Below are 25,054 nucleotides of genomic sequence, written 5' to 3' on the forward strand. Positions count from 1 at the left end.
CTAATTAAGGACCTCACTCTGGCGAGTAGGTTACTCGCAGGCATCCAAATGCGCCTCTATTAAACCCAGAAGTGTGCGTGTTGGAGTCGGGTTGCGATCATGCTGGAAAAATTGGTTATTTTAACTTCCCACCCGCCTCAACCCACCTGTTCTTGGAGGTTAAAATTCTCCCCTCGGTGAGCCTGTTTGCCAAATCTGTTCATTTATTTTTTAACACTCAACCTGCAATATTCCTTCAATTCCCAGATATAGCTTCACCAATCAACATCCGTTTGTTTGCGCAATATTGAACACACTGCATTTTAGCTGATGTAATGTTTCATGTTAAGAACATAAAAGAAAGTTGGAGGGTATCAACATTGAGGTTACATAGAGTATTTAAAGGGCATCGCTAAGATGAATCCCAAATGTTAATTTAGGATCAGCTGAGCCAGTAGACCAAGAGGAGATAAATTGAAATCAACAAAATGTAAATTTTACAACTGATCTTAGAAAAAAAATCTTTACTTAAACGGTGAATAATGTTTGGAATGTTGTGCCAGGTAAGGTGGTGGGATCAAAGGTGTCAGGAGAGTTCAAGACTAAGGAAGGCAAGACTAGGGAAATTGGGGCAATAAACTTAGTTGACTTTTACCACATTGGTTCTCATTATCCTTGGGAACTAGAACCAATTGTAGCACTCCTTTTATCACCCTGGCTGAGATCGACTAACCAACTTAAATAAGGATTGGACATTATTAAAACAACTTTAATGTTGAGACATGGCTATACAAAATCCAAAACTTGGTACTATTTTGATCCATATGTATGTGTGCTTAATCTAGCTGCACAGTTATTGTTAGATGCCTTTGGGCTGGAGAATTATTGTAAACAAACTTTCAGAATTAGCTATGACATCCTGACTAAATATTTAAAATAAATAAAAAGCTGTCAGTGAGGTCTGTGGAATCTTTGTGTTGTCTTTTTGGCAGCAGCTGCATTGTGTTCTTATAATGGTTTAAACAGCAGTAGATGATTTATGGATAAATGAAGGGAGCATCACTTCTCATTTTGAAGTGGAGATGTAGATAGGATTGCACAATCTGTTTGTGGCTCAGCTGTGTGTTTTGACTGCGGTGTTGATCAGTAATTGTCATTCTTACCCTGTGATTCATGTCTATTGAGATTTTCAGCACAAGATGTAATGCCCGTTTCTTTTTTGGCACAGACAGAGAGGCAGAATTCAGACTGCTCAAATGCCTTGGCAGCCAGTTATCTTTACTGACATCAGCTTTTTATCACAAATGTTTAGTTACCCGTGGTTAAATATGATTGATAGTAGTTCCTTGGTTTTGTACATTGCATGCTCGGGCAACGTTTGCCTTTAACTTTTTTTTTTGTTGTTGTCTAAATGTGAGGATCCCTCTAAGAACTAGATGTGTATATCATAATTATGTACAGGAGTCACAAGCTATGGTAGGCACAGGGAAAAAAGGGTGTCTCTTAAAGCTGTTGCTGACAATTTTTGGAACAATTGTTTCCAGCTTGTAACGCCAAACTACCCTTTCTACATTGATCGTTCAAAAGGAAATTCAGAACCGTTTGCTGATTTTCTGCAATATCGGGTTCCTTCTGTACAGACTTCCAGTTCCAGCATTCTTCCTGCCTCCAAATGCCGACCTCCGTTACAACCACATTGCTCAGCAAGGGCATTCCTTTGGGCTTACCAATGGCTGTCCTAGTTTTACAGGACGAAGAGACGTTCTAGCGGAGGGACGAAAGACTACCCATTTACTTGCATCTCAGGCCTCTGATACCCACTCTCAATCAGTCCAGGAATTACCTTGTCCACCAAAGCACAAGTACTTGGCCATGTCTGTTGAGACTTGCCTTCAATGTCTCCACTTTATCAGAGAGGATGTCACAGTGTTGTGCCACCTGCAGACTACATCCAGTACAGGCACATTCCTACAAGGCAGAAAAGTAGGGCAACTAAAGCCAGAGCTCCCTGGATGACAAAAGAGATAGTGAGTGAGATGAAATGGATAAAAGGGGCGTATGACAGATGGCAAGTTGATAACACAAGTGCGAACCAGGCAGAATATAGAAAGTTTAGCGGGGAAATGAAAAAGGAAATAAGAGGGGCAAAGAGAGTGTATGAGAATAGACTGGCGGCCAAATTAAAAGGGAATCCAAAAGTCTTCTAAAGGCATGTAAATGGGTAGTAGGAGGGGTGGGGCCAATTGGGGACCATAAAGGAGTTCTACTCATGGAGGTAGTGGGAATGGCTGAGGTACTAAATGAGTGCTTTGCATCTTTACAAAGAAGATGATGCTGCCAGAGTCTCAGTAAAGGAAGATAAAGTTGCGATACTGGATGGGCTAAAAATTGATAAAGAGGAGGTACTAGAAAGGCTGGCTGTACTTAAAGTAGATAAGTCACCTGGTCCAGATGGAATACATCCTTGGTTGCTGAGGGAAGTAAGGGTGGAAATTGCAGAGGTACTGGCCAGTGCCAACCGCATTGACATGGCTTGCCATCTTCTGCCATGACTGCTTCTCTTTGGCTCCATTAGGAGATTTCCCCGCAGCCCCCAAAATAGCTACTTTCCTCTGCATCACCTCATACAGCAGGACTTCCAGCCTCTCTTCAGTGAAGAGATCAGTTGTCACTGGTCTTCCAGCCATCTTCCTTGGCAGAAATCAGCTTCCCATCAAATAAGCTTGTACGTCGTTTTAAGCGCAGCTGCCCTTTATCAGCAGCTCCAGTTCCGATTCCCCTTCCCCTCTCAAATGAAACTGGGCCCCCAATGCATGTGAAGAACGCCTAGGGAACATATTTAGATTATTTAAATTATCCAACCCTGTGCAATCCGGAATGGTCAAGTGGCCTTGTAAAGAGCACAAGTACGTGCAGCAGTATGGAGGACAGAGACTGTTCCCCCACTGGTGATGAGGAATTGGCCTTATTCCTCACCTGGGCAGAATAGGGAAAGCTTTGCACTTGTTCTGGAGTGTTTGATACTGACACTAAGCAAACCAAGTGGGGAAGTGCTCCATTGTTTAGTGGTGACAACTTTCACCTTGGGCTTCAGGATTCACCAAAAATGAAGAGAAGTAACGATCCAACCACTGGAGTTTTAACTAACTGTGGGCCCTGTGTCACTCTCATATGTGAATACAAGTTCCATTTCTCACCTCTCTTGTCATTGCATCCTCTCCTCATTGATTGCTGTTGACTGAACAATCGGTCTGATTTCTTGACTATGGGGAAAAATCATCTGTGCTCCGTGTTGCTGCACCCGTGCTATTTCTGAGACCGCCTGATTTTGTTAAAATTACTATTATTATGAGAATAGCTACTGGGATATAAATAGACAAACTTAAGTTTGTTAAGGTTTCTAAGATAACACCAAAATTACCAAAATAAAACTGAAGGTTGTTTTTTTGGGTAGATTTTTTTTTAATCAAAGATATTAAGAACAAAGGGATCAATGAATATATGATCTGCATAATTTATAATAAGCCACCAGCTAAAGCTTGAATAGATTTTTTTTTGTTTGGATTATTATTCATAAGGATGATTTAACAGGTTTATTTTTAGTTTTGAAGTATACAATTAATGTGCATAACTAGCGGAATAAATATAGTTGAAAATGTTTGATAATTTAAGCATATAATTGCAACTTCAATTATTCATTATTCTTTGGAGAACCAGCTCCTTGTGTCTTACAGAATTCATTCCCTTACATGCCCGCCTCTTATGTAGCAGATGGTGCCAGTGTTCCCTGCAGAGTTCATTTTGTGCACCAACCTCCTATATTATTCATTGTACTTTATGGAATAATTTTTAATTTGTTTTGTTTTTAGGATTGCAAAGTTTGTTTACCTCATATCAGTTCCTATTTTCAACATTGCAACATGCAGTGCGATAAATAAATCTTGAAAAAGAAGCCAAAACATTCTGGCCCCGATATTTACAGGGAGGGAGGCGGGGATTGGGGGGGGTGGTGGTCATAGCGGCCGGGAATCCCGTAAATGTGGGTTTCCTGGAGGCCCTGCCAAATTTAACGGCATGACCTCATTTATATTTTTTGTCTCCGTTTCCAGGCTGGCTGGCAGCCAGCCAGATTGAGAAGCTGGCTGGCTGTCAGGTGGGAAAGTCTGCGGCACCAGGCCACAGCTGGGGAGCGGAGAGGAGGGAGGGAGGGAAAGATCATGTGTTGGGGGGAGATCGTGGTGGGGCGGGGGGGGGCACGGAGAGGATATCGTGGACCATGGAGGACATCACGAGCTGGGGGAAGAGCGGGGGGTGGATCTGATCGCAGGGGAGTGGGGGGGGGGGGGTCGGCAGATTGCGCGGAGCGAAGCAGGTTTGCTTGGTGGGCCGGGGGCACTCCTGCTTCTGCTCCTCCTGGCCCATTTTGGAATTCGGTTTGGAGATTCCTTTCAATTAATCCGAACTGACACCATATTGGTTAGAGAATTGAGGTTTTTATTGTTCACAGACAGCGTTTGATCATTTTATATAACAATCATTAGCAGTAACTAACATTCTTAAACAAGCATGATATTACCCGTTTAGCAACTGGACAGCTGGCGCGGATGACCCATTCCTAGTTGTTCCTCGGAGAGTTACACGGGGTTAGGCCGAAGCCAGCATTTACATCCCCTGGATATGTCTAACTCCCTTCTCCGACTGCAGGGTTTCTGACTAAAAGCCACTCTTTATATACCCTATATTTGCCTGAGGAATGTGAACTTCAGCATGTACCCATCTGCAGGTGGGGGGCTATACAATGATATCAGTTCCTCTATCTTCTTAACTGCATAAAAGTGGTAGGGTATGCATGGAATCAGTTCAAAGGTTACCCTTTTGCCCTTACTGCATTTGCAGAAGCAGAGCAAAGATTCTTCCAAAATAGCTGATTACAGCAGTTTTCCTAAGGTTCTGCAGCTTTGCAGTTTTCCTGTTGTTTTAATAGAAGCAGAACAAAGGTTCTCCAAAATAGCTGACCCAGGCAGTGACCTAAGGGACTGCAGCATCTCTATTGTTTTAAGTGTCTGATTAAGTTAGAAGGGTCAATATCTTTCTACTTTGTGGGGCTTTTAATCTCATCACTGGCTAGGTCTGTCTCTCATGTATTCTCTTGGTTAGTTAATATTTTCTTACACCCACAAGCAGTGCTAGAAAAGCACATGCCTGCTGGATCTGGCGGTTCTCGCCTCCCTTCAGCTGCCGGGTTTCCCGAGCCCCAGGAAATTTAGAACTGCCCTAAAATTTGAGGCACGCAGCCTCATTGAAATATTTAAATTATGGACCTGCCTCTGGAGAGCAGGTTAGTCACCCGCCCCCCAACCCGCCTCCATTATAACCGGAAGTGGCTGGGTTGGGGTCGGGTTTCCCATTTTTGAATTTTAACCCCCACCCCCACCCCTCTCCCACCCGTTCTGGGGGTTAACATTCCCCCCTCTGTGTTTGAAGAGGAAGTATTGGCATCAGTGCCTCTTTTGAAAAGAAAATAATTTGACTTTTTTTGTATTTTTTGGCCTTTTTAAAAAAAAACTTAACAAGGTGATGATATCAGGTAAGTTGAGGAAAGGGTTACTGAAACTAATGAGAGTGGAGCAGCTTAATATACACAGCTGAGGTAGCACAGTCATGGATATGATTATTCTTCTGCTGCTATTAATTTGTCTCCTTTCCACTTTCATGCTCAGTAATTTCTCCAAATGAAATCCTCTAACGATGTGTCCTGATTGACACCATAAAAAATGATATTGAATTATCTTTTATTTTTAAGACAGAGTCTAACCATTCATGTCCATTTTAAAAATCAAACTATGAAACCTGCACCTAGTGTTTAAAATATCACATTTTACAACAATCATTTATACCTGGAGATTCACAGAAAAAAATGTTTATATCCTTCACTTAAAATCTAAATTGCAGAAAAGGTGTTAGACATTTAGGTCAAGATCACTTGATATCTGGAATGGTTGACAGAAGGCCTAGCTGGAAATCCAGAAGCTGTGGTGAGCCCGTCTGTTGCATCTCTGTATTTGACTAGTACAGGGCACATTGACACAGGTCAGAACATCACACTAGTGTGAAAATGCTTGTTACACGAATGTTTTAGGAATCTGCAATTGTCGAATCTTTTTCCAAACCTGATGTTAACTAGTTCTGCTTCCCAATTTGTTCCTGACCTGGTAAATACTTATTCTTGAGTTTCATTTTTTTTTCCTCCAGAAATTGGATCAAAAAATTGGGTGAAATCAGCTGAGAGCAAATACAAACTAATTCATGTCAAAAACAAAACAGAATCTTTGTATCACAGATTTGGTTTTCTCACACTGATTTTAACTTGTGTTCATGTCAGAAAGGCAATTTCCATAAGCAGACCAAGTCTCCTATGAACTGAAACCTTCACCCATATGTATGTAATGAGTAGGATAAAGTGACATGGGATTAATAATTAATCCTTAATTATGCCACACTGCACTGGAGATTACATGGAATAAACAACAACTTGCATTTATATAGCACTTTTAACATAGTAAAATGTCCCAAGATGCATCACAGGAGATTTATCAAACAAAATATGACACCAAGCCACATAAGGTGGTATTAGGACAGGTGACCAAAAGCTTGGTCAAAGGGGTAGGTTTGAAGGAGCATCTTAAAGGAAGAGAGAACATAAGAACATAAATAGGAGCAGGAGTAGGCCAAAAGGCCCCTCGAGCCTGTTCCGCCATTCAGTCAGATCATGGCTGATCTTCAACCTCAACTCCACTTTCCTGCCCGATCCCCATAGTCCTTGATTCCCCTAGAGTCCAAAAATCTATCAATCTCAGTCTTGAATATACTCAATGACTCAGCATCCACAGCCCTCTGGGGTAGAGAATTCCAAAGATTCACAACCCTCTGAGTGAAGAAATTCCTCCTCATCTCAGTCTTAAATGGCCGACCCCTTATTCTGCGACTATGCCCTCTAGTTTTAGAGAGGTGGAGAGGTTTAGGGAGGGAATTCCAGAGCTTAGGTAAATACTGATTTTTGAGTGTCATTTTTTTTCCTCCAGAAATTGGATCAAAAAATTGGGTGAAATCAGCTGAGAGCAATATGTTCTCTTGTCAGCTCTGAAAGGTGATTAAGACTGCACTGTTGGATCATTAAGTTCAGGCTAAAACTAATAGATTTATTTACTAATAGAATAATGCACAAAAGCAGTAAGACGCAGCGAGATACTAAAGTACAATACTGGAATTCAATATTATATGAACTGTTTCAAAACAAGATTGTCCAAAATCCTTGTTGCTCTATTCGTTAGCTTCTGACTGAGAGTTTGAGATGTTGGATGACCTCACATGTCGCTGTTAGTTCCTGTGAGTTTGAAACAATGCAAAGCAGGTAGCCAGGACTACAAAGCTGTTCCACAGCTGTATTGTTGTCCTCACTTTAATGTTAAAGCAGGCCATTTGACGATCAAATGATTTCTTCTCAATGGTCAGATAATTAAGACGTCAGTTATTTTCAACAATGGATAAGGGCCCTGAAATTCCAAAGTCCTGTCACCACCAGCAGAGGTGCGCTGGAGCAGAATTCCCGCATGCCGACAGTAAAGCATGCAGTCGCTGTCTTAAATCTCGGGATCATTAACATAATTTGGGCACCTGGTTCATGACAGTAAAAGCACTTTAGAGGTATCGCCCAGTTCCACTGGCAGATGTTAGAGCAGTACACAGCTGTTCAGTTAGAGAGACCCCAAATTCTGGGAAGGGCCAAAGATTTAAAAAGGTGTTTTAATCTTCTTCTCCTAAAGATAATCAATCCCTTCTGAGATCGAGTACTTTTGACTTGCCGCCTTTTGGTGCCTTCACTAGGCCCTGAACAGCTCTTGGCTGGTGAGAGTTCCATTGGGGACATAAGTGGAAGAATTCCTGGGGTAGCTCAGTGTCTCCCTCAGACGCACCCTAATAGTTTGGGGGTGAGTGGAAGGCTCGCCTGCACCTTCCCCAAACCGGAATTTGGAGTGGAAATTAAACACGGTGGACACCTGGCATTTCTGGACTCCATCCAGTCACTGAAATCTCAGCCCGTGGGTGAAACTGTAGTCTGATACAGCTCCCAAGTGGTGGTTATTCATATGTGAGCATCGATGGTGAGTTTCAGCAGGCTGTTCAACATTGGGATATCTCAGCCACACCTGATTCCATCTTTGTCCAAAATCCCTGCTCATAGGTGCACACTTCGAGCAGGAGCCACTGAATAACTACAAGAAATGGGAACGTGATTGCCTGATTGCACCCTCCTTGAGGTATTGAGGCTAACTGTATATCTACTGCTGTCACAACTGAGATCGAACCTCGGACCTTCCTGGTCCGTATGGCTCAGATATTAACTGGATAAACTTGCTGAACCACCAGGGGACTCCTATTTATGTTACTCAACCTATTAGTTGCAATTGTTCAAGAACAAAGAAACGCCAACAGGATTTTGCCTTTGAATCTTTAAGTAAAATCAGCGTTAGACTTGGATATAACTTTGGGCTTGGAGGCAATTTTGCAAGTCCAATATCTTAAGTTTTATCAGCAGAAATTTTGCTTTGACCATCTGAAGGCTAAGTCGCAAACACTGAACTGCAGTTGGCATGTTTGCAAAGGTAAATGAATATGAATTGACAACTATGATGTTTAGCATAGAAAATAAAGCAAAGGCATTCCATAATGAACTCTGTCACTAAGCTGATTAAGATAATAGCTTATTCATAAATGACAATACATTGATGTCATTAAAGCTTCCTTTTTGAATCTGTTCAGCTGACACACTCATTGATGCAGGAAATTAGTATAAATTGATGATAAAATGTTTAGGCCCCAATTTTTGAGTTGTGTTCAAAATTGGAAACAAATCCCTTCTCCTTTTATCTGTAGGCAGTGTATGTTATTTTCCATTACGTTCTGGGCAATTAACATTGTACATTCTGTTACTTTGTAATAAGGTGTATGGACTGCAGTTTCACCATGCATGTTAGATTTTTGAGAATTTCCCTTGGGAGAAATGGGTCCCAAGAGGCACATGTTTATCTTTACGTGAGTTTCTACTTTAGAAATGATTGATTTGGTGGGGGAGGGAAAAAGTGGCTGCACAGACTTTTGGAAACAAAGGAATATAGGAACACAAGTAGCCCATTCAGCTCCTCAAGCTTATTCCGCCATTCAGTTAGACCATGTACCTCAACTCCATTTACCCGCCTTTGCTCCATATCCCTTGATACTCTTGCCTAACAAAAATCTACCAATTTCAGACTCAAAAAATTCAATTTTCCCAGAGTTTTGGTGGAAGGGAGTTCCAGATTTCCATTACCCTGATTTCCTGATTCCACTCCTAAATGGCTTAGCTCTAATTTTAAGATGATGCCCCCTTGTTCTGTATTCCCCCACCAGAAGAAATAGTTTCTCTGTATCTACCCTATCAAAACTCTTTGTCATTTTAAACACCTTAATTAGATCACCCCTCAACCTTTTAAACTTCAGGGAATACAAGACAAGTTTATGTAACCTATCCTCATAATTCAACTCTTTAAGCCCTGCTGGTGTTCTGGCAAATTTGCACTGTACCCCCTCCAAGGCAAGTATATCTTTCCTGAGGTTTGATGCCCAAAACTAAATGCAGTACTCCAGATGGGGTCTGACCAAAGCTCTGTACAACTGATTCATCACTTACTCACTTTTGTATTGCAACCCTCAGGTGAGCTGTAGAAAATATTTTTGAAGCCTTTTCCTTTGCAATTGGCAATGCAATTGTAATAGCTAGTAAACCCATTTTTCTCCCTTGTGACCCTTTCCCCAAATCAAAGTGCTACTGAGTATTTGCACTTTAGAAAGGAAAGAAGACAAAAATTCATTCAAACATGAGTGTAATGTTGTCCTTTTAAATTTGTGTTCTCCTGCTAATGTCCACGCTAATTATCAGCATTTCATATTGATGGTCAGCAAAATCAGTATAGGAAGCAAACTTACTGTGATACCCTGAGGTAATCCCACAACACAGGGGCTCATGATCAGATGGTTTCTTTCCTTTCAAACAAATATGAAGGACTCAGTATCTGGGTGGGGAGAGCTACATTCTAAATTTCAGCTCAAATCCGAGCTGATCTTCACATTTGTTCTTCCTGATTGGTTTCAGTGAAGTTGTGATCTTTTCCAATCTCACCTCCCAGTTCCTTGGATTCTACAGTTTGCACCAGCTCTGAATAGTTTTTTTTTTACTGTTAGTTTCTTATTTTTGTTGAAGTGTCAGCTTGGCCTACTGGTAGTACTGTCACTTCTGAGTCAGGAGGTTACGATTTCAAGTCTCGCTGCAGCGCATAATTGAGGCTGATGCTTCAGTGTAGTACTGAGGGAGTGCTGTAATGTTAATGTTCCTGTCCTTCAAATGAGATATTAAACCAGGGCCCTCAGCATGTCCTGGCCTATATTTAACCCTCAACCAACACCCTCAAAGCAAATTGATCAGTGTTTATCTCACTGATGTTTCTGGATCCTTATGCACAAATTTGCTGCTGTGTTTGCCTAAACAACAGTGACTACATTTCAAAAGTAATTCATTGGCTGTGAAGCACTTTGAGACATCCTAAGGATGTGAAAGGTACTACATAAATGCAAGTTCTCTGTATTCTTTTCTCTTTTTATCTTTCAGCGATTTCATGCGGTGTTTGTGGTAATTTGCATTGCTTGTCTGTCTTTGGTGATTCTCCAGCCATTCCAAAATTAATGCAAACAGAATAGCAATATTTCACTGGGGCTGGGAATTGATGGCCACCATTACTGCTTGTTCCAATTATGGTTTTTAATTAGAAAATCTTACAAGAGAGTGAGAGAGAAACAGCAGAAAGAGGGATAGAAAGAGAGAAATAAAAGAAAAAAAGAGAAATGCCAGAAAAAGAAAGAGAGAGAGAAGGGAAGGAAATCTAGAGTGAGAGAGGGGGAGAGAGATTGACCACTTTCCATTGGGGACAGCTGAATATTGATCAGAAGTATAAATCATCCCTAGCCCTGGGAAATAGAGATCAAGTGTAATGACCCTATGGTTATCCTGGTTAGGATCAACTGACATCACTGGAGATGGAACCTTGGACCTTCTGACTATTTTCTCTCACTACAGAACAAGAGAAAACAACAAACAGCTGTGGAGGCAGAGCTGTCCCAGCATCCAAATCACAAGTAAAAGCTCTCTATTAAATCTATTGTTTTAGAGGGCTTTCACTATTGCTGTGAATGCTGGGTTAGTGAATATGCCAACCATTGACATTTCTCTGGTAATGTCCACTTGTCAACTTTTGCTGACAAAAATCAGCCTGTGTCTCAGTGCACTTTCAGTGTAATAACTTGTCTTCACATATCAGCCTATATTTTTGGGTATTTTCAAGCAACCAGCCACTTTGGGGATTTGTCAGATCTTTTTGCAGCTGTTGGTTGCTTTTGCTAGCTTCTTACGGAGGTATGTGATCATTAGAAAACCCATAGAACCATAGATGTTTACAGCATAGAAAGAGACCATTTGGCCCATCATGTCTGTACCAACTCTTGGCTAGAGCAATCCAAAACTAACCCCACTGCCCCATACTCTCCCCAAAGCCGTGTATCTTCCTCAGCTTCAAATTCTTATCTACTCTTTCCTTAAAAGAAACAGTGGTCTCTACCTCAACTACTCTCTGTGGCAAAACTTTCCACGGTCAGTCTCTGTGTAAAACAATTTCTCGTAATGTCTCTTTTTTCATTCTCTTTGTCACAATTTTAAATTGATTGCTCGTTAATAACTCCCCAACCGGAGGAAATAACCTTTACCTATCCTCTCTATCAAAACGTTTCATGACCTTAAAAACCGCAATCAAATTCCTTTCATGCTTTCTTCATTCCAGTGGAAATAAGAGAGCCTCCAGTCTCTTCTCACAACTGTAGTTTTCTATCCCTGATATCATGCCAATTCTAAAATTTTATTTTAATTGTTACTACAGACAGAATTTCAGAAATTTAAACAGGACCATTTGCTGTTGTTTTTAATGTTTCATCCATGTAAGTTTGTGGGCTGAATCTGCATTAATACATATATTCCTAACTTGGTCATGTATCAAGAGGATGGGTAGAGTGAATGTAGACTTCTTCCCTACAGGCAATGTGTAAGGGAAGATTGCAAGCCACGTGAAACCTATGCCATTCTACCAAACATCTATCGTGTTTCAGTCGAATATGTAATAGGTTGGGCACTTGGTAAACAATGAATGATGCATTCAAACCCTGCGATTGAACAAGCTGTACAATTATTTTATTAAAGCCACTATATCAGCCTTAAAATGACAGACCAGTGACTGCACTATGTTTCAGTGCTGAGTGCTGTCAGATCGATATAACCAAAAATAGAAAGCACTGAATGTTCTTAAAGCTGTGTTGGCAAGATGGCAGAGTTTAGAATTGCCACGTCAAAAATTTTTTTTGGAAAGCTTCACTGAGGCTCCAGTTGTAATACAGCCACTAACCTGATACTGGTATCTGCAACCTTCAACGACCCTTGTTACACTGTAGAATGACCTAAGGCTGATCAGTGACAATAGAGTTTTATGCTTCCTCACTGTTACTTTATAATGTTAATAGTGTAGGCCAGAGCATCTGTTCTCTCCAAACATTAAAGATATTCATTCAGAGTTTTAGAAGTACACAAGACAGTTGAACAGGTCACATGGGCATATTTGAATTGCAGTTTCACATCAGATTGGAGTTATAATGCAGCTGGTGCAAATTGTAAGTGGTGTGCGATGCTCTTTATGAATGGATCTAAAACCACTTGGTTTGGCACTATTGTAATTCACACCGGGACCTGACACCAGATTAATACTGCTGCTGTTCACGTCGCCCTGCGGCTTAATAACCTACATGCAGAAAGGCTTCCAGTCAGGTCTGCCATTTCGGAATTGCCAATAATGCTATCTCCTTTTTCAAAATTGAGCAGCCTGCGTTTATATGCATATTTATCTGCTTGTCTGACATCAAGTCCTGAATGAGCTGAAATTTCCTCCAATTAAACATTGTGAAGATTGAAGCCATTGTCTTCTCCGTTCCCTGGCCATCGATTCCAACCCCCTCCCTCGACACTGTCTCAGGCTGAACCAGACTGTTCACAACCTCGACATCCTATTTGATCCTGAGCTGAGCTTCCCACTCCACATCCTCTTCATTACAAAGACCATCTGCTTCCCCCTCCGTAATGTCGCCTGTCTCTGCTCCTGCCTCGACCCATCTGCTGATGAAATCCTCATCCAAGCTTCTGTTACCTCCAGACTCTATTCTAGTTCTTTCCTAGCTGGCCTCTATCTTCTACCCTCTAAACTTAAGCTCATCCAAAACTCTGCTGCCCGTATCCTAACCCACACCAAGTCCCATTCAGCCATCAGCACAGTGCTCGCTGACCTACATTGGCTCCAGGTCCAGCAACATTTCAATTTGAAAATTCTCATCCCCTTGTTCAAATCCCTCTGTGGCCTCGCCCCTCCCTATCTCTGTAACCTCCTACAGCCCTCCGAGACCTCTGTGTTCCTCCAACTCTGGCCTCTTGTGCATTCCCGATTTCCTTCACCCCACCATTGGCGGCCGTGCCTTCAGCTGTCTAGGCTCCCAGCTCTGGAATTGCCATCGTAAACTTCTTTGCGTCTCCACCTCTCCTCCTTTAAGACACTAAAAAACTACAACTTTGACCAAGCTTTTGGTTACCTGTCCTAATGTCTCCTCCTTGGGTATCAATTTTTGTCTGATTACATTCCTGTGAAGTGCCTCGGGACATTTTGCTACATTAAAGGTGCTATATAAACGAAAGTTGTTGTTTCAGAATGAGTGTTACAACAGTCTGGTATGGTGCTATGAATTCTGTAACTATGGACTGAGGAATTATCTGATGGTGTATGTTTGTTTTTAAAGTATTTGAAAGATTGGAATCATTTATCACATGTCTTTTTATCTTCCTAAATAGACAGCTGGGTCTGGACCTGGTTCCAAGGAAAGAATTCAGTATGGTGGATCCTGATGACATCAGTGTTACAGAACTGTACAAATTGGTGAGCATCTACTAATAAGCTTTACACTTATTATCCTGCTATGTAACAATCTTAATTTGAAGCAGAAAGTAGTGATATGTGACATTGTACAAGGGGTATCACTTGTTAAGTTTTAACTTCCTTTAATTTATTTTCTAAGTATTTTTACATTACCTGTAAGGATTTTAAAATTACTTTAAAAATATTTTTACCATATTTTTAAATTTTAAGACTGTAGACTGTGCCTTGGAAATTAGTGCTGTCTCCCTTTGACCTCTCCCTGTTGCTCTGCAATGTCTGACAGGGTTAGTTTCAGGGGAGTGAGTGGTCGGAAGTCACGCTCGACTGGGAATTTCAGGATCTATAACTTTCATGAGAAAAGATGCAAATCAGCACCACTTCCGGGTCCTGCCTAATGCTGTTGTTCCTCTAGGGGTGGAACTCTGCTCCAGGCTGTGGGAGAGAATTCTTTTGCTAGTTTTATGAGGCCATAAATTCCTATCCATATGATGTAACCTAGTTCTATCCTCTAAAGTAGCTACAGCGTTGTCAGGTAGGAGCCATGATGGGTACAGAAGCTGTATGGAGTTGTCTTTACATGGTTCCATTCCGACCTGTTTGAATGTGGCCAGTGCATTTCAAGCAATGGCTCGGCTTCCCTTCCCTTCCCTTCCCTCCCCTCCCCTCCCCGCACATATCTGGAGAGTTCCTCGTAGGCCTATCCTTGGGCCCTCTCCTACGAATGTGCGAAAATGTCGGATAGGAAAAGACCAGCTGTTGCATCTAGCCTGTCCCATACAGTCATGATGCCTCATGCATCACAATATATGCTCTCTCTATCCACCCGGAGCCATGAAATCTCCTGGGAGAGGCGAAAAAACAGATTAAAAACCCCAGGCCAATTAGGGGGGAAAAAATCTGGAAAAATTCCTCTCCGACTTATTAGGCAATCAAAACTAGGAGATCCTATTGACCCTAACTTATATTACAGCTACAGTCTGAGATTGCTTTTCCAACTTCAAGTCTTTGAATGAGTTATAACCTCCCTAGATCAGCTTTGGGAAGAATGAAGCCATTGCCCTCGAAATTAACCCCCTCCCCCACAACAGGTGGGAGGATATCGGGGGGGGCTTAAACCCTAAAAAACAGGGAATACCTCTCCAACCCGCTGCACACGTGCCCATTGCCGTTTTTACAGTGGCGGGTTGCGAGCTGTGCGTGTGCTTTGTTTTGGAGAGGCGGGACACTTCATTATCAAATTTAAATCAGGCTCCCACAGTGCAATTGGGCACCTGATTTAAATTTAACTGCTGCCACCCAGGTTCTCCAGGGTTCGGGAAACCTGGCACCTTGAGCTTCAAAACCCCACCCCCCCCCCCCCCCACCCCACAGTCCCCATGCTCTATATCTGTCATGTCGAAAAAAGGGTACACTTAATGTACCGTGATTTGCGCAAGGGTTTTCTATAACCAGGGCATAAAATTTAATTTTAAATAGCACGTTTAATCAACTCCATCTGCCATGAGTGGATATCAACCCATTGTCTTCTTAGCAACACAATTTTGAAGCATATGGTTTCTGAATTAAAATGTCAATGTTTCAACACTTTAGAAGATCGTGATAGTCTGTCATGATGGATAGTTCTGTTGCAATGGTAATCCTGGAATAAAATCATTTAACTATCCTTATCAGAATAGATTTGGGTTTGGTGCAGAAAAGCAGACAGCACCTCTCAACAAACTGATTAATCTACACAGGCAGTCCTGACCTGCTCATCTGTTAATGAAAGAAAAACACCAGTCTGTTTTTGTATGTCATGTAATTTGACTTTTTGTTTTGCAGAAATGATTGTTTAATTTTATTGTTGAGTCCCAGTTGCTGCATCACTATCTAAACTGAATGGTAAAAGTGTTCCTTAATACAGAATGTGGTACTATTTATGATGCTTCATTTAATTACTGTTCTCTTCTCCTGACCAACACTACAAAAAGATTATTTCAGTGATGATTCACAAAATCATTGTTTGCACGTAGAGGTAGGAACACAGCATTTCTACAAAGGCTGTGTCCCTACCCCGACCTCAACAAAGCACTTAATTCAAATAAAAATTAAGAGTATTTCTCTCTTTTAATTGGTGTATGACCTCTTTGTCCTATTTGGTCCTGAGCTGAGCTTCAAACCCAAAATCCCTATAACCTTTCCATGAATAAGATTGCAAATTTCCATCTCCACAATATTATCTCTTTCTGTCCATACCTCACGCCTGCTGCTGCAGAGAAACCTCATCCATTGCTGTTTTTGCCTCCAGATTTCTTCGAAGTTCTCTGTCAGCATTCTGAGCAGTCCCTGGCATAAAATCCCACTCCCCTATAGCCTGTCTTTTGCCATCTTCCATTACCTCCCATTCCCCCCCCCAACTGCATCAAGATCCTCATCCTCAGTTACAAATTCCTCGATGGCCTCGCTCCTCTCTACTTCTACAACCTCCTCTGCCCCATTGTGCCAGCCCTCTACTGTCTAATCTCCCTTACATCCCCACCTCTTCTGTTTTGTCCTCAGTGGCACAGCCTTCAACTATCTCAGTCTGTGACAAATTCCATGGTACTGTCACTGTAAACTTGATAGGGGCATCTTGTTCAGTGTATAAATATCAAATAATATTGTACTCTGTATATGTATAAAGCTACGGCTGAAATAGGTCTCCCTGACCCCAGTGTATCCAGATTCCAGAAGGTAGCTTTTGTCTTACTTTCATGCATTATTAATCTCGAGCTGTGAGAGGCCAGAAGAGGTGGAGTTTTACCTCCACAAGAGCAATTGGGACATAAGTATTGACATTTTCATTTATATATCTTACTGTATTTTTTTACTGTAAATGTATTTAAATTTTTAATTTAGTTTATCCGTTCAATATTCAGAGCCTTTTAAAATTGTTTATTTGGTGCCTTAAATGGTGAGCTGTTTTGAAGTGGTAAAAGTTAATGAATTAGTCACAAAAGAGCGCCTTTGGATGTTTTGCTACGTTAAAAGTGCGATATAAATGCAAGTTGATTAGCTGTTCTCTGGCACTTTCTCTCTGTGCATTGTGAGAGCTCAGAAGACTCTGGTGTTTGCCTCAGAGAGTTCAACCTTGAGGTGCCATTCGACAAGGGTTTTTTTTCCGTCTATAATTAATACTTATGTGTAATAAGAACATAAGAAATAGGAGCAGGAGTAGGCCATTTGGCCCCTCGAGCCAGCTCCACAATTCAATTAGATCATGGCTAATCGTCTACCTCAACTCCACTTTCCCACATTACCCCATATCCCTTGATTCCCTCAGTGTCCAAAAATCTATCGATCTTAGTCTTGAATATACTCAACTACTGAACAGCCACAGCCCTCTGGGGTAGAGAATTCCAAAGAATCACAACCCTCAATGAAGAAATTTCTCCTCATCTCAATCCTAAATGGCCGACCCCTCATCCTGAGACTATGACCCCTAGTTCTGGACTCTCCAGCCAGGGGAAACAGTAATGAGTAAGCAGAGTTTGACTCTTGAGAGTTTGGTGCTTGTGGGAGTTCAGGTTAACACTATCTTACATTTTTAAAATTAGATCCAAAGGGCTGGCAGTGCAGGGAACTCTTGTGATGAGTATAGATATGTGGGCCATCAATGTATCCAGGAGCAGCACATTTGAACTATGTATTGGAAAATTAAAGCCCTGATTTTAACTTAACCCATCCGGTGAGAACGGAGTGGGTTCAGGTCAGACGTTCAATTTTGATTTTACTTCATTGGAGCGTAAAATTGGGCCGGGTGTAAATTGGATGTCTGACCTGAATCCGCCACCTTCTTTTTGGGTGGGTTAGGTTATAATTGGGGCTGAAGTCTCTGGAGCAGAGATTCATTAAACATACAGTCAAGTGAGCTGACAGCTAGGTGAGTGAGCCAAGCACTGTCCCTTACTTACCTGCTGCTCCCGTAAGCCTTTGGTCTTCAGCCTGAATGGCTTTTTAAAGGCTGCACTCTAATTTGCAAGAAGCTCGGCAGATTGCACCTGTTTTGCATGGGATTTACACCAATCACTGCTCCAATGGATTTGTTCATGACTTGACCCAGGAAATTCAAATACCTCTCCAGACCATCGGCAGGCACAAATCTTTCTTTTTCCATTGGTATAAAAGCAGTGCAACTCACCGCATGGACATTCTCCCCCTTAGTGCTGGACAAGTGTGAGGTGGACAGTGACAGCGACTCGAAGGATGGTGGTCCTGAGCAACATTGGGAAATCATGGAGCAAGGGATTACAGACGGGTATGAGAGGCAGGTCGATGGCAAGAATGGGAGAGTAGTAGTAATGAGGGATTCTATGGTCAGGGATATCGATAGGCTTTTTTGTAGTTGTGAATGGGAATGCCGAATAGCAGTTGCCTCCCTTGCCAGAGTGAAGGCCATTACGAATGGGTGGAAAAACTCCTAGAAAGGAAGAGAGAGCGGCTCAGCGTTGTGGTACATGTTGGAACTATTGACATAGAAAGAAGTATTTTTAAGATCTTGCGGAGGGAGCTTAAGGAGTTCGGCACGAAATTAGAGGAAAAAAAAAAGACATTCTACACATTATTTCCTGTGCCACATGCTGTTCAAGTTAAGGAGCGATCAGTAAGGTCAATGTATGGCTGCAGGGTTTGTGCAAGAGCAAAGGGTTCGCGTTCTGAGGGCATTGGTGCAATTTCTGGAACATAATAAGAACATAAGAAATACGAGCAGAAGAAGGCCATACGGCCCCTCGAGCCTGCTCCGCCATTCAATCAGATCATGGCTGACCTTCGACCTCAACTCCACTTTCCCGCCCCTAGATTCCCCTGGAGTCCAAAAATCTATCCATCTCAGCCTTGAATATATTCAATGACTCAGCATCCACAGCCCTCCGGGGTAGAGAATTCCAAAGATTCGCAACTCTCTGAGTGAAGAAATTCCTCCTCATCTCAGTCTTGATGGCCAACCCCTTATCCTGGATCTAGCCTCTCTAGCCAAGGGAAACAATCTCTCAGCATCTACCCTGTCAAGCCCCCTCATAATCTGATATGCTTCAATGAGATCACCTCTCATCCTTCTTAACTTGAGAGAGTATAGGCCCATTCTACTCAACCTCTCTTCATAGGACAAGCCTCATCCCAGAAATTAACCCAGTGAACCTCATTTTAAAAAGCACTAGGATGAGCAGTTGAAGTGCTGTAACCTAAAGGGCTACAGATCAAGTGGTGGAAAGTGGGTTTAAGCTGGATAGCTTTTTTGGCCGGCATGGACACGATGGGCCGAATGGCCTCCTTCTGTGCCGTATCTTTCTATGATCCTATGATTTGTTGCACCGCCTCCAAGGCAAGTATATCCTTCCTTACATAAGGAGACCAAAACTGTACGCAGTACTCCAGATGAGGTCTCACGAAAGCCCTGTACAACTGTAGTAAGGCTTCCTTGCTCTTGTACCCCAACCCCTTTGCAACAAACATGCCATTTAGCTTTTCTAATTGCCTGCTGTACCTGCATACTAACTTTTTGTGTTTCTTATATGAAGACACCCAAATCTCTCTGAACACCAACATTTAATAGTTTCTCACCATTTAAAAAATGTTCTGTTTTTCTATTCTTCCTACCAAACTGAACAACCCCACATTATACTCCATCTGCTACCTTCTTGTCCACTTGCTTATTCTGTCTATATCCCTTTGCCGACTCTGTGTCTTCCTCAAAGTGTACTTTCCTACCTAGTTTTGTATCGTCAGCAAACTTGGATACGTTACACTCGGTCCCTTCATCTAAGTCATTAATATAGATTGTAAATAGCTGAGGCCCAAACATCGATCCTTGCGGCACCCCACTAGTTACAGACTGCCAACCTGAGAATGACCTGTTTAATCCCTACTTTCTTTTTTGTCTTTTAACGAATCCTTTATCCATGCTAATATATTACCCCCAACTCCATGATCCCTTACTTTGCTAACAACCTTTTATGTGGCACCTTATCGAATGCCTTTTGAAAATTCAAATATACTACATCTACTGGTTCCCTTTATCTACCCTGCTAGTGACATCCTCAAAAAATTCTAATAAATTTGTCAAACACGATTTCCCTTTCATAAAACCATGTTGACTCTGCCTAATCGTATTATGATTTTCGAAGTGTCCTGTTATCACTTCCTTAATAATGGATTCCAGCATTTTCCTGACGACCAATATCAAGCTAACTGGCCTGTAGTTACCTGTTTTCTGTCTTCCTCCCTTCTTGAATAGCGGGGTAACATTTGCTACCTTCCAGTCCACTGGGACCATTCCAGAATCTGGAGAATTTTGGAAGGTCATAACCAACGCATCCTCTATCTCTGCAGCCACCTCTTTTAGAACCCTAGGATGTAGGCCATCAGGTCCAGGGGATTTGTCGATTGTCGGTCCCATTTGTCCAGTACTTTTTCTCTAGTGATATTAATTGTTTTAAGTTCCTCACTCTCATTTACTCCTTGGTTCCCCACTATTTTTGGTGTGCTTTTTGTGTCTTCTACTGTGAAATCAGATACAAAATATTTGTTTAACGCATCTGCCATTTCCTGATTCCCCATTATAATTTCTCCTGTCTCAGCCTCTGAGACGAACTTTTGCTACTCCTTTCATTTTTACATACTTGTAGAAGCTCTTACAATCCGTTTTTATATTTCTTACTAGTTTACTTTCATATTCTATTTTCTCCCTTTTTATCAATTTTTTTGGTTATCCTGTGCTGGTTTCTAAAACTCTCCCAATCCCCAAGCTGCTTACTCTTCTTGGCAACGTTATAGGCCTCTTCTTTTAATCTAATACTCTCGTTAATTTCTTTAGTTAGCCACGGTGGATCACTTTTCCCGTGGAGTTTTTATTTCTCAATGGAATGTATACTTGTTGAGAATATTAAAATATTTCTTTAAGGCTGTACTGGAGGGATGGCTTTCACTTAAACCAAATTGGCACCAATATCCTTGCACAGAGGGTAAATAGAGCAGTGGGGCAGGTTTTAAACTAATATGGTGGAAGATAGGGAAAGTCTGGGTCTGAGGGTGAAGAGGGAGAGCAGGATTAAAAAGCAATTGGAGTAGAAATGGAGAGTTTAAAGCATTAATAACTATGGAGGGATATGATATAGTAACAAAAATGTGGCTTGTGTTCGAACTGAACTGGGAACTTAATATTCCTGGTTATAACATTTCAGGAGTGATTGTCAGGGATGGCCTGGTAGTGTTGGTGAAGGATCCTATCACCAACCAGATAAGGATGTCCTGGATGTTGCATAAAGACAGAATTCAAATAGTAGATCTAAGAAATGGGAAGGGAGGTCTTAGTTCTTTGTGTGCATTACAGGCTACAAAAAAGTGGAGATGAGATAATTCAGAGAGCTATACAAGAATAACAAGGCAGTATTGTGATTTTAATTATCCCAAGACAGACTGCAATAAAGCTAATGTATGTGGTCAAAGTGGGGAATGCTTTTTAGAATCATTCAGGACTGATTTCTGGATCAATATGTTTTTAGTCCGTCAAAGAAATTACTTGATTTCGATCCGGAAAACTTGAAATGCTGGGATTATTTCCACTAGAGCAGAGACGGCTGAAAGGAGATTCAATAGATGTTTTAACATTTTCAAAGAGTTCTGACAGTGAATAAGCAAGATTATTCTTGGGGAGTCATGTGATGAGGGGTTGTCAATTTAAAATAATCACTGAGAGTGAGGAGATAGTTTAGGAGAAATTCTTTTACACAGTTGTTGAGCATGGAATGCTTTGCCATAGGGAATAGTTGAGGGAGAGGCCATTGCATCTTTCAAGGAAACAATTGGATAAATATTTGAAGAGTGATACAAGCTTAGGGGAGAGAGAGCAGGACAATAGGATTAATTTTGGGATTGTTCCAGTAAATTCTATGGTTATATTAAGATACTGTTTGAAGATGCATGAATGACTCCCTCCTGTCGCTCATTCAATCTGTAAGTGACTATAACTTCTTTATGCATTATGTTGTGTCTGCTTGGAATTCGCCATGAAGTTCACAAGCTCTAAAGGAGATTGGTACTTTACAACCTTTGATATGGAAGGCTGAAAAGAAATACTGAACCAGGAAATTGTGGGAACCAAGGTGATCCTGGATAGACCGGAACTGCAAAGCTGGAATGCATTTTAGGCTACTGGCGAAGAGACTCTTGACACTTATTGCTGTTTGGGGTGGAATGTAGTTAGAGCAGACCATTTACTAATGTCATCGTACATAAGCTTGTGCTGGTCTGTGTGTGTCCTACTTATTTTAATTTCAGTAAATAATTGAGAATCCAGTTAAACTATGATACATTGATAATATTCTCAGAGTGACACAAGAAGAAATGAAGTACAACAGGCATTCGCGGTCGCCGATCACGAGTCCTAAATGATACAACATCTTTGCAAGGGCAGAAAGTGGCCGGGCTGTGGCTTCTGATTTGTAAGGAATGTGGGGTCTGCTCGTGGGAAATGTAATGATACAGTTGCAAGAAAACTGACGTGACACTGGTGGTAACGTGTTGTGGGAGATACTGTTTTTTTTCATTCGTTCATGGGATGTGGGCGTCGCTGGCGAGGCCGGCATTTATTGCCCATCCCGAATTGCCCTTGAGAAGATGGTGGCGAGCCAATGCCTTGAACCGCTGCAGTCCGTCTGGTGAAGGTTCTCCCACAGTGCTGTTAGGAAGGGAGTTCCAGGATTTTGACCCAGCGAAAATGAAGGAACGGCAATATATTTCCAAGTTGGGATGGTGTGTGACTTGGAGGGGAATGTGCAGGTGGTGTTGTTCCCATGTGCCTGCTGCTCTTGTCCTTCTAGGTGGTAGAGGTCGCGGGTTTGGGAGGTGCTGTCGAAGAAGCCTTGGCGAGTTGCTGCAGTGCATCCTGTGGATGGTACACACAGCAGCTACAGTGCGCCGGTGGTGAAGGGAGTGAATGTTTAGGGTGGTGGATGGGGTGCCAATCAAGCGGGCTGCTTTGTCCTGGATGGTGTCGAGCTTCTTGAGTGTTATTGGAGCTGCACTCATCCAGGCAAGCTGAGAGTATTCCATCACACTCCTGACTTGTGCCTTGTAGATGGTGGAAAGGCTTTGGGGAGTCAGGAGGTGAGTCACTCACCGCAGAACACCCAGCCTCTGACCTGCTCTTGTAGCCACAGTATTTATATGGCTGATCCAGTTCAGTTTCTGGTCAATGGTGACCCCCAGGATGTTGATGGTGGGGGATTAGGCGATGGTAATGCCGTTGAATGTCAAAGGGAGGTGGTTAGACTCTTTGTTGTTGGAGATGGTCATTGTCTGGCACGAATGTTACTTGCCACTTATGAGCCCAAGCCTGGATGTTGTCCAGGTCTTGCTGCATACGGGCTCGGAATGCTTCATTATTTGAGGGGTTGTGAATGGAACTGAACACTGTGCAATCATCAGCGAACATCCCCATTTCTGACCTTATGATGGAGGGAAGGTCATTGATGAAGCAGCTGAAGATGGTTGGGCCTAAGACACTGCTCTGAGGAACTCCTGCAGCAATGCCCTGGGGCTGAGATGATTGGCCTCCAACAACCACTACCACCTTCCTTTGTGCTAGGGATGACTCCAGCCACTGGAGAGTTTTCCCCGATTCCCATTGACTTCAATTTTACTAGGGCTCCTTGGTGCCACACTCGGTCAAATGCTGCCTTGATGTCAAGGGCAGTCACTCTCACCTCACCTCTGGAATTCAGCTCTTTTGTCCATGTTTGGACCAAGGCTGTAATGAGGTCTGGAGACTGTTGGGGCGGTAATTGGCCGGATTGGATTTGTCCTGCTTTTTGTGGACAGGACATACCTGGGCAATTTTCCACATTGTCGGGTAGATGCCAGTGTTGTAGCTGTACTGGAACAGCTTGGCTAGAGGCGCAGCTAGTTCTGGAGCACAAGTCTTCAGCACTACAGCTGGGATGTTGTCGGGGCCCATGGCCTTTGCTGTATCCAGTGCACTCAGCCGTTTCTTGATATCACGTGGAGTGAATCGAATTGGCTGAAGACTGGCTTCTGTGATGGTGGGGATATCGGGAGGAGGCCGAGATGGATCATCCACTTGGCACTTCTGGCTGAAGATGGTTGCAAACGCATGTATCACATGTCCTGTTACACTCTAATTCCCCCTGAAGCGCTCCACCGTACTGCCTCTTGCCCATTATTTAAAAGCCTCCTCAAAAGTTATTCCTTTGACCATACCTTTAATCATTTTCCCTATCATGGGTGATAGATATAATCTCTCAGTTCTGGTATCAGGAAAGATTGAGCAGGCTGGAGCTCTTTTCTCTAGAAGAGAAAAGACTGAGGGGTGACCTGATAGAGGCCTTTAAGATTATGAAAGGGTTTGATAGGGTAGACGTAGAGAAGGTGATTCCACCTGCGGGGGAGACTAGACCTATGGGCCATATTTGTAAGATAATCACTAATAAATCCAGTAGGGAATTCAGGAGAAACTTCTTTATTCTTGATACCCGGACTTCAAGGGTTAAGTGATAAGGAGAGATTACACAAATTGGGGTTGTATTCTCTGGAGTTTCGAAGGTTAAGGGGTGATCTGATCGAAGTTTATAAGATATTAAGGGGAACAGATAGGGTGGATAGAGAGAAACTATTTCCGCTGGTTGGGGATTCTAGGAGTAGGGGGCACAGTCTAAAAATTAGAGCCAGACCTTTCAGGAGTGAGATTAGAAAACATTTCTACACACAGGGTTGTAGAAGTTTGGAACTCTCTTCCGCAAACAGCAATTGATACTAGCTCAATTGCTAAATTTAAATCTGAGATAGATAGCTTTTTGGCAACCAAAGGTATTAAGGAATATGGGCCAAAGGCAGGTATATGGAGTTAGATCACAGATCAGCCATGATCTTATCAAATGGCGGAGCAGGCACGAGGGGCTGAATGGCCTACTCCTGTTCCTATATTCCTATGT

General features: G+C 42.2%; 1 protein-coding gene across 1 annotated transcript in view; it reads left to right on the forward strand.

Annotated features, from left to right (window-relative positions):
- The window catches only part of LOC137334698 (dedicator of cytokinesis protein 4-like), a 329,737-nt gene that overhangs the window by 109,169 nt on the left and 195,514 nt on the right, over nucleotides 1–25,054 (forward strand). The window contains exon 7 of the mRNA XM_067999572.1: nucleotides 14,003–14,087. Within this exon, the coding sequence (XP_067855673.1) occupies nucleotides 14,003–14,087 (85 nt within the window). The remainder of the gene's footprint in view (nucleotides 1–14,002; nucleotides 14,088–25,054) is intronic.

The sequence above is a fragment of the Heptranchias perlo genome, chromosome 18 (assembly GCF_035084215.1).
Source record: "Heptranchias perlo isolate sHepPer1 chromosome 18, sHepPer1.hap1, whole genome shotgun sequence".
Lineage (NCBI taxonomy): Eukaryota > Metazoa > Chordata > Chondrichthyes > Hexanchiformes > Hexanchidae > Heptranchias > Heptranchias perlo.